The sequence below is a fragment of the Lissotriton helveticus genome, chromosome 12 (genome assembly GCF_964261635.1).
Source record: "Lissotriton helveticus chromosome 12, aLisHel1.1, whole genome shotgun sequence".
Classification (NCBI taxonomy): domain Eukaryota; kingdom Metazoa; phylum Chordata; class Amphibia; order Caudata; family Salamandridae; genus Lissotriton; species Lissotriton helveticus.
This window is the reverse complement of record NC_136073.1, coordinates 855892923-855908076: the sequence shown is the minus strand read 5'-3', so window position 1 is coordinate 855908076 and position 15154 is coordinate 855892923. Positions and strand designations below refer to the sequence as shown.

The window sequence follows — 15154 nt, the reverse complement described above, 5'->3', positions numbered from 1 at the left end:
CCCTCGAACCTGGATGGTAGCATTGGATTTGTAGGACGCTTATTTTCACATCCCTGCCCGCCCAACAGCATTACCTACAGTTCACGGTAGGCCATGAGTATTTTCAGTTTACCATGCTCCCCTTTGGCCTTACCAGCGCCCCTCGGGTGTTCATGTAAGTGATGGCGGTGGTCGCAGCTCATCTGCGCAGATCAGGGGTTCCAGTCTGCCCCTATCTTGACTAGCTGTTGAAGGCGGGCTCTTTTCAGGTCCCCTATTGTTAACAGATTTCTGAAGGGCATTAATCATCTCTTTCCTCCTCCTTTCGTAATGCCCCAGTGGGATTTGTATTTTGTTCTTACTTACCTTATGTGTGCTCCCTTTGAGCCATTACATAATTGTCCTCTTCGTCTCCTTACTTTGAAGACTGCTTTCTTGCTGCCATCACCTCTGCTTGCAGGGTGAGTGAGCTCCAGGCCTTATCTTCTGAACCCCCCTTTCTTGCTGTTCATCCGGACATGGTAGTCCTCCGTACCAGGTCCTCTTTTCTGCCTAAAGTGGTTACCTCTTTCCACATAGGTCAGACCATCACATTGCCCGCCTCCACACCCTTCCAAAGAGGAGATACTCGACGGTCTGGACCCAAAACGTGCACCGTCTTTCTACCTTGACCGCACTAAAGACTTCCAGGTGGACAATCAACTCTTCATGGGTTATGTGGGCGCTAAGAAAGGTCAGGCGGTGCACAAACATACCATCTCTCGATGGGTCGTCCATTAAGATCTGTTACTCTTTGGCTAAAAAGAAACCTCCAATAGGACTGCGCGCCCACTCTACCAGGGCGACTGCAGTGACTACTGCTTTGGGACGTGGAGTTCTGCTGGTTGACATCTGCCAGACAGCCACGTAAGAATCCCTGCACATGTTTAATAAACATTACTGCCTGGACAGCCAAGTCCGGAGAGACTGCTTTTTTTTAGCCGTTCTGTTCTCCAGGACTTCCTGGTGTGAACTTAGTTCGCAGACCCACCTCTGGAGTTGGTATTGCTGGGGTATCTATTCCAAGGTAAGGAATCTATAACTAATAGTCTCTTTCAGATTAACAAATGACTTTGCGTCCAACGACGGATGCAGAGTTGACCGACGTCACCTTCTGATGTGCAGAGGTACTGCTAAGAAAAAAATTCTCCGGATCCAGTCTGATGCCTGCTGGTAATTCTAAGGTAAGGCATCTATAACCAATATATGTTTCATACCGATACGTTGTTACCAAAGGTAAGTAACTTGTTCCTTTTTCACAAGAGACACACCAGCTGTCTTTGAAAGATAAAATATTTGGCTAAATATCAGTTTCCAAATAAAAAGAAGGCTAGAGATTTCCAATAGTTCACTCTTTAATTACTTGATCATATAAAGACTTAAGTGAAAACGTTGTATGTCAACTAGCTCAGCAGTGCAGACATGCCTTTGAGTACAAGTAACTCAGCATCCTAGACATAGAAAATGACAGCCAACAAGAAGACACATAAAAATCCCAACAACAGTGATTATCAAAACAGAGTGACCAAGAAAACACGCGTGTTGAACTTGAGGTTTATCAAAGTGCACATTTGGTTAACTGCTTCTTAAATGTTTGTCCTATTGAAAATAAAACGGAAAACCCATTGTGTCATAAAAGGCCTCTGGAATAAAGTTTCTTGAGGAATGTACAAGTGTTCTGGAAAGAATGAAAGTTTGTTGTCATGCCCCACGTAACATCCCCCCCCCCATCTTTAGGGATCTTTAAGGTAGGTGAGCACAGGGTTGTCATTGCTCCGACTACATGTGATTTCATATGTTCAACCCTATCATGTGGCTTAGAGGAGCAACTTTACACATGGAAGTGGAACATTAAGTCAGGTAGTTCTTCAGCATAGGACATATTTTTGTAAACTCGTATCAAAGTGGTTGTTCATACTTAGGTGAAATAGTTGTAAAAGCGTTACAGAGAGTCCCATCTTTTGACTAGCGACTTTCTGTTCTGCCAGATGGATTTGTCCTTCTAAACAGGGCTTGATCCTCACCCTCCTGTTTCAGTCTCAGTCTCAAGCTCAACTAGCCATACCTTGATTATCGACATCTGAAAGATGGCTCTGTTGTATCCACTTTACGGACGGTTGACTATGCTTCTTAGCTGCAGAAGTCTCAGTAAAGATGTTCTTCCTGAATTAATGTAAATCACTTGGAAGCTTGGCAACTGGAACATAAACCCTGATCACGACAAGTGCTAAGAAGAGCTGTTGCTGGACACCAAGAGGGTTGAAGTAAGAGCTACTTCTAAAACGCCACCATCTGGAATTTCTCCATGCCAAATTTTAAGTTTGGTCTCAAGTTAAACAAAAGTGCTTCTTAGTTTTGTTTAAGTTTGGTCGTTTTTCTTTAATAAAGGTGCACAGGTTGTCCATGAGATTGTAGCAAACAATTGATTGACAGTATAAAACCAAGAAGTCGATCTTCTTACATTCTTCCTTTGCTTTCAGTCTCTAGACTCTGTTTAGCCAGAATATCTGAAGTTGCAATTAGCAATAGACGAGAATCATATGATGTTATTCCACATACCTGGTGGTCCTTAGAAGAAGAGGATGTTTGTCACCGGTAAGGAAAGAGTTTGGCCAGTAAGGACGGAGAGTAGGCAAAGACACAAACATTCTCTCAGTGGTCTATCAGATGTTTCCCTCATCCAGCATTTTGTTGATTCCTTCACAGATCTTCTTGAGGTGGGTTCGATAGGGTTCCGATGGGCCATACAGTGCCGACAAGAATTCATAGTCTGCAAAGTGGTTGAAGACATGATTAATTCTGGAGTGAGACTTGGCTGTCAGGTGTCTGTTGACGGCCTGATGCAGCATGTCTCGGCACTCGTTCAGAATGTTGGACATGACCCTTCGGTCGAAGGTGAAGTCTATTTGGTAGAAGCTGACCGCTGTCATTGCCAAGGTGTGAACCTTCTTGCGGAAGCGCTGCATGATCAGATGCTCGTCGCCGTTGAACTGCCCATTTCGGTAGAGCACTGCAAGCTTCATAATGACCTTAATAAGGTTCTTGATGATCTTTTGTGCTTCTTTCCGGTTGCGGGTGTACTCTTTGGTGACACGGTAAAGCTCATCCAAGATCTCGCTGCTTGTGTCATCGATAAAGACACTTGCCATAGACTTTGAGGCCATCTTGCTGAGGAGTTTCTTCTGTGCCTGCATAGCCAGGTTCTTGGTGCTGAAGGAATCCATCTTTTCTATGGAGAAAAACAAACACAAATGAGTTACTATTTAGACACTACAAATGGAAGCAAGAGACACAGCGTTTACAGACTTATTTCACCAAGTTGTTAACATTGATATGATTCTATTATTTGATGGATGGCATGCAATCCTGCCATTAACGCTGTAGAAAGGTGTGCCCTCTTTATTTCGGTTGTTTAATTTCGCCATACCATTACTTTGGATCTCTAAATTTGATTCATTTGAATTTGTTTTGCATAGTGTATGTAATATATATATATTCACTGAAAAAAACAAAGGTTGAAGTAACGTTATAGTTACGTGGATTTGTCAGTGACAATGTTTTGAACTAAAAAATAAATAAAAAATCACCATTTCTAGTTAGCAGCCCTAACTGTAAATTGCTTATGACATCTCAAATTACATCATTGATGACATCATCCATTGTGTGCTGCTTTGTTTACATAGTGGTGAGTAAGTACCATATTACTTTTCTACAAACTTTTGTACAGATTGGGTTAAGCATATGGGTTTAAGTATTTACCAAATACATGTGCTCCTAATGTGCCATAGCTCTGTACAGGTATTGAACATGTAAGAGTAAATCTTTGTGCTAGTGGCTGTTGACTTATATTCATTTTGCTTCACACAACTTTTTAGTTTTGCAGAAAAAGTTTCCAAATGAAGAAATATTCTACAGAGTAGACACTAACTTTTGTAAACAGCCATGAGTTATTTGAGAGAAGCGGGTCAGCATGATAATTCATACTTAACATAGAAGAGTGTGTGCACCAGGTACTAACCTATGTATCTGTGTTTGTTATGCTTCGGAGGATGGTGTATCTGTAAAGGTTCCACCACAGTATGAAGGGTACAGGTTGTAAGATATTTAGCACTTTCAAATCTTGGTTATTTTTTTTTTTAGCAAATAGTATCTTTTTTGATAACTGGTGTACAAAATGTACACTGTCCTTAGTAGATTCTTTTGAATACTCTGTGGTGTATTTCTCATGAGACTATCACTGTTTGCAAACAGTGTGATTCAGAATGAACTCTCTCCATAGCGTAAACACTGTTAGCAGTACTCGTTCTCTATTGGTATCAACTTAATTTATTACTGTGGGTTCGGAGTGTGTCAGGAGCATGATACAGATAAGAGCTGTCCATAGTAGGGCATTTGTTTTAGAATTGGCATTCACTATTTTGGCTTTCTCTGAACAGTTGTATACAGGTTGAACACTGTACTCAATTAGGGACTCCCATATATCTGTAGTAGATTTTTAATGTGAACTATGCTACCTGTAAAGTGTATGGTATAGGGTCAGTATTGCACGTAATGCTACTTTTGAACACCTAAGGGAGTTGTTTCTGTGTTGGTAGTAATGATGGCTGATCTTCTCCTGAACAATTTATCTAAAAGAGACTGTTCGTTATAGATTCCTTACCTTAGAATTACTCCAAGGTGCCAGACTGGATCCCAAGACTTTTTCTCCTAACAGTACCCCTGCGAGTCAGTATTTTGCGTTGGTCTACGCTGCATCCGTCGTCGGCATCGCGGTCACCGGGATGATGTCGCAATGTCTACTTGAACACCGCCCCTGCGCGCTGACGTCAGTTCTTTTTCCGCGCCAGCCTTGCGCAGAACTGGAGAGAGCTACCCTTTTAGTCTTTTTTGACTACGTTTTTTCTCAACTTCTTTTTTAGTCTATCGACTCCTGGTGTACGAGGGATGTCCCATCATTGTACCAGGTTTAAACTGTGCGAGGCATCTAACTGCCTGATGTCGGTTAAGGACCATCACCTCATGTGCCTTTGGGGCCTGGAGCGCGACCACAACCCGAAGTCTTTGCGGGAGCGGTCCCAAAAGTTGTTCGAGGCCCAACAGTTGGCTTGCATCGCTTGAGGTCCTGGTCGAGAGGAAGGTCTCGGGACCGGTTGGGGAGCCACCACCACTCGTCCAAGTCTTCGAGATCTTCGGGTAAGTCGAAGCACAAGAAGAAGGCGAAGAAGCAGTGTCGCTCTTCTTCTCCCCTTCGGTCAGCAGATGCGGGACCTGGAGTGTCGTCGCCCTCCAGCTCAGTCTTCAGAGACTGTTTCAGGGCTCTGAGTTTCCCTACCTTTCCCAGTGCTGGAGCGTCCCCAGCACAGCTTCGAGCTTTCTACGAAGCGCTTCACAGCATCTTTGGGCAACCGAACTCTGCCGGCACACCTTCGGGTCCTGCGAACTCGGATCAGGGCCCTGGGCCTTCGATGCCGGCAGATCCTGCCCTGGCGCCGTAGGGCCCCTGAGGATCCAGGCCTGGGTCCAGATCGACCTCACGGTACCTTCTGGTACCCAAGAAGGACAAAGGCCTGCATCCTATCTAGGACCTTAGGGCTCTCAACTGCTTCCTCCATAAGGCGAAGTTCAAGATGCTCACGTTGGCTCAGGTCCTGTCTGCCCTCGACCCCGGAGATTGGATGGTTGCGTTGGACTTGCAGGACGCATATTTTCATATCCCTGTCCTGCCAGCCCACAGGCGTTACCTACGGTTCATGGTAGGCCACGAGCATTTTCAGTTTACCGTGCCCCCTTTGGCTTTACCAGCGCCCCTTGGGTGTTCACAAAAGTGATGGCGTTGGTCGCAGCTCATCTGCACAGATCAGGGGTTCCAGTCTTCCCCTATCTCGATGACTGGCTGTTGAAGGCGAGCTCGTCCCAAGCTGCCATGTGGCATATGCGGGCTCTGCAGTGGGACCTTCGTATGATGCCCTCTTTTCTTCCGAAAGTGGTTACCTCTTTCCATATCGGACAGATGATCACTTTGCCCACCTTCTTCCAGCCTCCGCACCCTTCCAAGGAGGAGGAGAGACTCCACTGTCTGGACCCCAAAAGGTGCACTATCTTTCTATCTCAACCGCACAAAGGATTTCCGGGCGGACGATCAACTCTTTGTCGGCTATGTGGGCGCCAAGAATAGTTGGGCTGTGCAAAAACGTGCCTTCTCTAGGTGGGTTGTTTTATGCATTAAGATCTGCTATTCCCTAGCAAGAAAAGAAGCTCCAGTGGGACTGCGTGCCCACTCCACCAGAGCTACGGCAGCTACTACTGCCTTGGGACGTGTAGTCCCACTCATTGACGTCTCTCAGGCGGCCATGTGGGCATCACTGCACGTTTACTAAACATTACTGCCTAGACAGCCAAGTCTGAAGAGACCGGCTATTTTGGCCATTCTGTTCTCCAGTTCGTAGACCCACCTCCGGGGTTGGCATTGCTGGGGTATCTGTTCTAAGGTAAGGAATCTATAACAGTCTCTTTCAGATGAACAAGTTACTTACCTTCGGTAACGATGTATCTGTAAGAGAAATATGTTAGTTATAGATTCCTTACCACCCATTCTCCCTGTTCTACGAACTGACTTCTAGGGATAGGGACTCCCTTTCAGGGCCCTAGTTATGTGCACCAGTGGTCAGTGTCTTCCATGGCTCTGCACTTCTGGCATGGAAAGTCGTGTCAGAACTGATGTCGGGGCGCATCTAAGTAGACATTGTGACTTCAACCCAGCTACCACGACACCTACCATGGATGCATAGTCGACCGATGCCACTTACCGACGTGCAGGGGTACTGCTAAGAGAAAAAGTCTCCGGATCCAATCTGACGCCTTGGAGTAATTCTAATGTAAGGAAATTATAACTAACATATGTCTCTTACATCGTTACAAAAGGTAAGTAACTTGTTCTGTACTTGCTATCAGACCTCCAATGCCATAGTAATTTATACAGCAATATGCGGGAAAACGGTCATGAGTGATGTCATATGTGAGGTTTTAAGCAGTGCATGTCAGGGACATATGTTAGTTAGTGTTTCTAACTATAACTGGTGAATTTCTTTTTTTGCTCAAAACATAATGTCATTGACAAATTCACGTAACTATAATGTTACTTTAACCTTTGTTCCCCCCCCCCCCAGTGAATTTCTAGGGAAACGTCCCCAAATACCCGTCTGCAGCCTGTTTCTAGGTGCCTCCGCTACTTTCCACCGGTGTAGCACACACAGCTGCCAACAGCTTTGCACCAGGACAAATAACTGCTGGTGGTACTTTGGACCTGGGCCCCCTAAGACCCTTCGTCCTGAAGGAGACCCCCAGAAACCGACCATAAATTACATACGCCTTTTCTCCCATAAGGAAGCATTGCTTCGTCAAGATGCATTTAAGCAAAATGTTTACTTACCTGTAAAAATCGATAATTAAAAGGATTAGGTTACTTACCCTGTAAAGCATGTAATCATAGTGTGTAGTGTTGCAGATTCTTATGCTATGCATACTCCTACCATCTAGTGTTGGGACCGGACTTTGCAAGTTGTTTTTCTAGATTAAGTTTTATGATCCGCGTCGATTTTTAGATATTACAAGTGATCTGGGAAGCCATTTTAAGTACTTGTGCTGGACATTGGTAATTAAGAGTTTTTAACTGTATGCAACATAGGCCTTTTCTTCCATAGAAAAGCACTGCTTCGTCAAGATGCATTTAGGTGAACTGTTTACTTAAGTATAAAAATCTGTATTTTAAAATATGCTTACTTGATTACAAAGTTCTTGGTATCAAAATGTATATAAAAATAAAACTTATTTTTCTAAATTTGTCTCAGATTTATTCTTGCGTGTGTCTCATTTATTGCATCTGTGAGCACAACAAATGCTTAGCATTACCCTCTGATAAGCCAAAACTGGAGGACATAATTTGTTGCATTGTAGAGGCCACCAGTTAAGTGACCTGATTTACTTCCTAAAAGAAGGTAAACACTCCCTACAGAATAGAAGTGGGAACAAATGAGACAAGTGTGGTAATGCCATTTGTTGTAATGTCATACGACAGGCTGTAGCAAGTAATGTTGCACATTTATGTAGCACTTTATACAACCCTTAGACTGCCAGAAAGTGCTGACACAGATAGGATGGATGGACCTTGAGAGAGAGCAAAGGGTGAAGATTCAAGGAATGAGGGGAGAGGCCTGGTGGATGGATGAGTCTTCCTCGAAATGCTACTGCTAAGTAATTTAATTACATAAAGCACAATTAAGGAGTTATAGTTACATTTTTAAGTTAAAAAACAGTGTAGCACATTTTCCTAAAACTATGTGAGACAAGAGAACTCTGGTGGTCAGCTTGACTTAGATTTAGATCGTGGAACGGGAAATATTGTGTTCAGCATGTACTCTGAGAGAACACATTTCAGAGACGATAGGGGCCAACATCTGTGTGTCCAGAGATAACATCTACCCAGGCAAAGAGCTTGGACGAAATATTATTTTTAGCCCACGGTATGCAAAAGTGAATTGTGATATAAATCTATAAATTCTGCTGATGACAGCCTCCTCTCCCCCTTTCCGAGGCTACCACAACCCCCCTCCCCTCCCTCCCCTCCCTCCCCTCCCTTCCCAGGCTACCACAACCCTCCTCTCCCTCCCTCGGCTACCACAACCCCCCTCCCTCCCTGATCACAGCCTCCTCCCCACCCCCTTTCCGAGGCTACCACAAGCCCCCCCTTCCGAGGCTACCACAAGCCCCCCCTTCCGAGGCTACCACAACCCCCCCCTTCCCGAGGCTACCACAACCCCCCCCCCTTCCCGAGGCTACCACAACCCCCCTCCCGAGGCTACCACAAACCCCCTCCCGAGGCTACCACAAACCCCCCCTCCCGAGGCTACCACAACCCCCCCCTCCCGAGGCTACCACAACCCCCCCCTCCCGAGGCTACCACAACCCCCCTCCCGAGGCTACCACAACCCCCCCTCCCGAGGCTACCACAACCCCCCCTCCCGAGGCTACCACAACCCCCCCTCCCGAGGCTACCACAACCCCCCTCCCTCCCTGATCACAGCCTCCTCCCCACCCCCTTTCCGAGGCTACCACAAGCCCCCCCTTCCGAGGCTACCACAAGCCCCCCCCTTCCGAGGCTACCACAAGCCCCCCCCTTCCAAGGCTACCACAAGCCCCCCCCTTCCAAGGCTAACACAAGCCCCCCCCCTTCCAAGGCTAACACAAGCCCCCCCCCCTACCGAGGCTACCACAACCCCCCCTCCCTCCCTCCCTCGGCTACCACAACCCCCCTCCCTCCCTGATCACAGCCTCCTCCCCACCCCCTTTCCGAGGCTGCCACAAGCCCCCCCCTCTTCCGAGGCTACCACAACCCCCCCCCTCTTCCGAGGCTACCACAACCCCCCCTCCCTTCCGAGGCTACCACAACCCCCCCTCCCTTCCGAGGCTACCACAACCCCCCCTCCCTCCCGAAGCTACCACAAGCCCCCCCTCCCTCCCGAAGCTACCACAAGCCCCCCCTCCCGAAGCTACCACAACCCTCCCCCCTCCCCCCCTCCCCACCCTCCCCACCCTCCCCTCCCCCCCCTCCCCTCCCCCCCCTCCCCACCCTCCCCTCCCCCCCTCCCCCCCCTCCCCACCCTCCCGAACACTTTTAGAAATTAGCACTTAGAACATAAATCACTGTAGCACACAACCAGTAACTACTGGTAACCAGGACCTCACTAGCACCACCTGCACTAAGAGAAAAACAACCACCTAAGTATCACAATACCTGTAGGGGTGTAAGCACATAACACATGATGCATAAACATACATTCAGCGGTGTAAGGAAGGAAAACACATGACGTATAAAAACACATTCAGAGGTGCAGCAGAAGAACAATTGCGCCAAACTCACATAAGTCACCACCTGTGACTGTCCATAGGCCAACTGGCCCTGTGGGGGCTAGGACGCCCTGTGTCCCAGAGTCAGGGGCCTAAACGTGGCAGCCGCCCACGAAGTGCTGGGCAGCTGTGAAGATAATGGGGGGGCCAATGTGGAGCCTCACAGGCTCTGAAGAAATAAAATGTCCCCCATAGCCTCTCTGGGCTTGAGCAAATGTGGCACCAACGTTGGAGTCCCCCCTCTGGGGCTCGAGATCGCCCCCTGAGCCTCTCCTAGGCTCTTACTTCAAAGAAATGGCGCCACGAGCCTCTCGGGCTCTTCAAACAACTGGGGCGCTGCTGAGCCTCTCTCAGGGCTCAAGAACAATATGGGCTGGGGCTGGGAGCCTTCTCTCAGGCTCTAAGAAGGAATGCCCCTGCACGACGTTGGATCTTTTCAGGGCTCGAAACACACTGCCCCCTAAGTTGGAGTCCCCCCTCCGGGGATTCGTGACAACGAAATGCCTCTGAGCCGCTCCGGCTCTCAAGAAATGTGCCCGGAAGGTGGGGCCTCGGGGGCCCTGGCCAAACAATATCACGGCAGGAGGGCAATGTGCCCCGACGCCCCCTCTACCGCAAATGGCCGCCGGAGCCCTTCGTGGACTCAATCAAGAATGCCCCAAGAGCCCTGCAGGCTCTAAGAACAAATGCCCCGGGGTCTTTGGACAACGAAGGGACTCACCCAGGGCTCTGAAGATTCCTCTGGCTCTGCTCCCGTCGGCCCTGGCCAAACAATATCACGGCAGGAGGGCAATGTGCCCCGACGCCCCCTCTACCGCAAATGGCCGCCGGAGCCCTTCGTGGACTCAATCAAGAATGCCCCAAGAGCCCTGCAGGCTCTAAGAACAAATGCCCCGGGGTCTTTGGACAACGAAGGGACTCACCCAGGGCTCTGAAGATTCCTCTGGCTCTGCTCCCGTCGGGTGGGGAACTCCTCTCTTTCGTGCTCCGCCCGGGGCACACGTCCAGTCTCCTTGGCAGGCACCTCGGCGGGACACACCAGGGCTCTCTCTCTTCCTCGGGAGCCCCGGAGGAGACGGTCGCTTCCTGTTTCTGGCTGCGGGGGCGGGACTTCCGCTCCTTCATCCCGGGGCCGCGCTGCGATTGGCCGGCCAGCGAGGTGCTTCCGGGTCGCCGTGGGCAGAGCGGCGGCCCAAGGGAAGCTCTTTTTGTAGTGGCAATCCGGGGGTAATTTTAACTATTAAGCAAGGTGGGCTCTCGCTATGGGGGCCACCAAAAAAATAGCGGCAAGGTCCCTGGCGAGGTGGGCACTCGCCAGGGGCTTCAAAATCGGCAATTAAAGTGGGCAAATGCCGGGTGGGCACCGGCTGTGCACAAAAGCGCTCCCCAGCGCTAGGACCAAAAAATAAAGCACCCTCGACCGCTAAAGACAAATAAAGCGCTTCCAGGCGCTCCAAGCAAAATATAGCTCCAGCAAAGGTCTGGAGACAGATAGGGGGGCAAGGCTGGGCCCAGAGCCAGCTCACTGGGTCTCCAGGCAGGGAGACAACCCAAGTAACGGTCCTCCTGCCCAGCAGCAGCAGCAGCCCCCCTCAGGATCCTGGCAGAGAACAACTTCTGTGGGGACACAGCCCCATTTTTATACACCACATTCCTTTGTTCTGGCACAGGGTGAGGGGAGAAACCAGTCGCAGCTGGTTGGTGAGCACTCTTGATGTGCTCATCACCTCACTCTATTCACTGGCAGGGCTAGGGTCGTTAGACGCACCACAGGGGGCGGAGCCAGCATTGAGTGGGGGAAAGCTCAGCCCCATCAGGAACCAGGTGCACTCCTCCCCAGCCATCAACATGCTAATCTCACACTCACCACCGGGCAGACCCATCCAGCCTTCCTGGAGCCAGGCTTGCCAGCCAGCTCCAGCCAATCACACGCCAGGCATATTTTACACTAGTATGCCAACTCCTAGAAGTGACACTTCCGCACAAGACACAATCATGCCACATACATCATTGTGAAGCCTTCAGTCACACGAGTTTGCACATACCAAACTCGAGCATGCACACCTCACGCATCAGGAACTACCAGGGACACATACATTCCCCATGCATTCCTATGGGAGGGCAGGCCTATCTCACCACATGCACTCAAAGTGCGCACGCACTTTCCACTGGGACACAGGGAAAGTGCGCAGAAACCAAAAATCACCATCACCAGGTCACCATTACAAGCAAAAGGTTTAGGGGTGAACCTGCCAGAAGGGCCAAGTCCAACACCCCTCCCTTCCGAGGCTACCACAACCCCCCTCCCTTTCGAGGCTACCACAACCCCCCTCCCTTCCGAGGCTACCACAAACCCCCTCCCTTCTGAGGCTACCACAACCCCCCTCCCTTCCGAGGCTACCACAACCCCCCTCCCTTCTGAGGCTACCACAACATCCCTCCCTTCTGAGGCTACCACAACCCCCCTCCCTTCCGAGGCTACCACAACCCCACTCCCTTCTGAGGCTACCACAACATCCCTCCCTTCTGAGGCTACCACAAACCCCCTCCCTTCCGAGGCTACCACAACCCCCCTCCCTTCCGAGGCTACCACAACCCCCCTCCCTCCCGAGGCTACCACAACCCCCCCTCCCTTCCGAGGCTACCACAACCCCCCCTCCCTTCCGAGGCTACCACAGCCCCCCCCTCCCTTCCGAGGCTACCACAGCCCCCCCCTCCCTTCCGAGGCTACCACAACCCCCCCTCCCTTCCGAGGCTACCACAACCCCCCCTCCCTTCCGAGGCTACCACAACCCCCCTCCCCTTCCGAGGCTACCACAACCCCCCCTCCCTTCCGAGGCTACCACAACCCCCCCTCCCTTCCGAGGCTACCACAACCCCCCCTCCCTTCCGAGGCTACCACCGCCCCCCCCTCCCTTCCGAGGTGACCACAACCCCCCCTCCCTTCCGAGGCTACCACAACCCCCCCTCCCTTCCGAGGCTACCACAACCCCCCCTCCCTTCCGAGGCTACCACAACCCCCCCTCCCTTCCGAGGCTACCACAACCCCCTCTCCCTTCCGAGGCCACCACAACCCCCCCTCCCTTCCGAGGCTACCACAACCCCCCTCCCCTTCCGAGGCTACCACAACCCCCCCTCCCTTCCGAGGCTACCACAACCCCCCCTCCCTTCCGAGGCTACCACAACCCCCCCTCCCTTCCGAGGCTACCACAACCCCCCCTCCCTTCCGAGGCTACCACCGCCCCCCCTCCCTCCGTTCCGAGGTGACCACAACCCCCCCTCCCTTCCGAGGTGACCACAACCCCCCTCCCTTCCGAGGTGACCACAACCCCCCCTCCCTTCCGAGGCGACCACAACCCCCCTCCCTTCCGAGGCGACCACAGCCCCCCTCTTCCGAGGTTACCACAGCCACCCCCCCTCCCGAGGCTACCCCAACCCCCCTCTCCCTTCCGAGGCTACCCCTACCCCAACCCCAACCCCCCCCCCCCCCTCCCGAGGCTGCCACAACCACCCTCCCGAGGCGACCACAACCCCCCTCCCTTCCGAGGCGACCACAGCCACCCCCCCTCCCAAGGCTACCACAGTCCCCCCCCGTTCCAAGGCTACCACAGTCCCCCCCTTCCAAGGCTACCACAGTCCCCCCTTCCAAGGCTACCACAGCCCCCCCCGTTCCAAGGCTACCACAGTCCCCCCCTTCTAAGGCTACAGCAGCCCCCCCTCCCCGGCTACCACAACCCCCCCCCTTCAAAGGCTACCGCAGTCCCCCCCCTTCCAAGGCTACCACAGCCCCCCCCTTTGAAGGCTACCCCCCCCCTTCCAAGGCTACCACAGCCCACCCCCCTCCAAGGTTACCACAGTCCACCCCCCTTCCAAGGTTACCACAGTCCACCCCCCTTCCAAGGCTACCACAGCCCACCCCCCTTCCAAGGCTACCACAGCCCACCCCCCTTCCAAGGCTGCCACAGCCCACCCCCCGTTCCAAGGCTACCACAGCCCCCCGTTCCAAGGCTACCACAGTCCCCCCCTTCTAAGGCTACAGCAGCCCCCCCTACCGAGGCTACCGCAGCCCCCCCTACCGAGGCTAACACAGCCCCCCTCCTCGGCTACCACAGCCCCCCTCCCCGGCTACCACAGTCCCCCCTCCCTTCCAAGGCTACCACAGACCACCCACCTTCCAAGGCCACCACAGCCCCCCCCCTTCCAAGGCTACCACAGTCCCCCCCCTTCCAAGGCTTCCACAGTCCACCCCCTTCCAAGGCTACCACAGCCCCCCCTTCCAAGGCTACCACAGCCCCCCCCTTCCAAGGCTACCACAGCCCCCCCTTCCAAGGCTACCACAGCCCCCCCCTTCCAAGGCTACTACCGCCCCCCCCCCTTCCAAGGCTACCACTGCCCCCCCTTCCAAGGCTACCACAGCCCCCCCGTTCCAAGGCTACCACAGCCCCCCCGTTCCAAGGCTACCACAGTCCCCCCCTTCTAAGGATACAGCAGCCCCCTTCTAAGGCTACCGCAGCCCCCCCCTACCGAGGCTACCGCAGCCCCCCCTACCGAGGCTAATACAGCCCCCTTCCTCGGCTAACACAGCCCCCCTCCCCGGCTACCACAACCCCCCTCCCTTCCAAGGCTACCACAGTCCCCCCCTTCCAAGGCTACTACCGCCCCCCTTCAAAGGCTATCACAGTCACCCCCCCTTCCAAGGCTACCCCCCCCTCCCTCCCCCCCCCTTCCAAGGCTACCACAGTCACCCCCCCCCTTCCAAGGCTACCACAGTCACCCCCCCTTCCAAGGCTACCACAGTCCCCCCCCTTCCAAGGCTACCACTGCCCCCCCTTCCAAGGCTACCACAGCCCCCCCTTCCAAGGCTACCAAAGTCCCCCCCTTCCAAGGCTACCACAGCCCCCCCCTTCCAAGGCTACCACAGCCCCCCCTTCCAAGGCTACCACAGCCCCCCCTTCCAAGGCTACCACAGCCCCCCTTCCAAGGCTACCCCCCCTCCCTCCCCCCCCTTCCAAGGCTACCACAGTCACCCCCCCCTTCCAAGGCTACCACAGTCACCCCCCCTTCCAAGGCTACCACAGTCCCCCCCCCCCTTCCAAGGCTACCACTGCCCCCCCCTTCCAAGGCTACCACAGCCCCCCCTTCCAAGGCTACCAAAGTCCCCCCCCTTCCAAGGCTACCACAGTCCCCCCCCTTCCAAGGCTACCACTGCCCCCCCTTCCAAGGCTACCACAGC

The 15154-nt window shown here is 52.4% G+C and overlaps 1 protein-coding gene across 2 annotated transcripts in view; it reads right to left on the bottom strand.

The window, feature by feature from the left end:
• Nucleotides 1–1355: 1355 nt before the first annotated feature.
• TNFAIP8L1 (TNF alpha induced protein 8 like 1) overlaps nt 1356–15154 on the bottom strand; it is a 635767-nt gene continuing 621968 nt past the window's right edge. For both annotated transcript variants that reach the window (XM_078669950.1, XM_078669951.1), the window contains one exon: nt 1356–3247. In XM_078669950.1, coding sequence (XP_078526076.1) covers nt 2682–3247 — 566 coding nt within the window. In that variant the 3' untranslated portion in view covers nt 1356–2681. The remainder of the gene's footprint in view (nt 3248–15154) is intronic.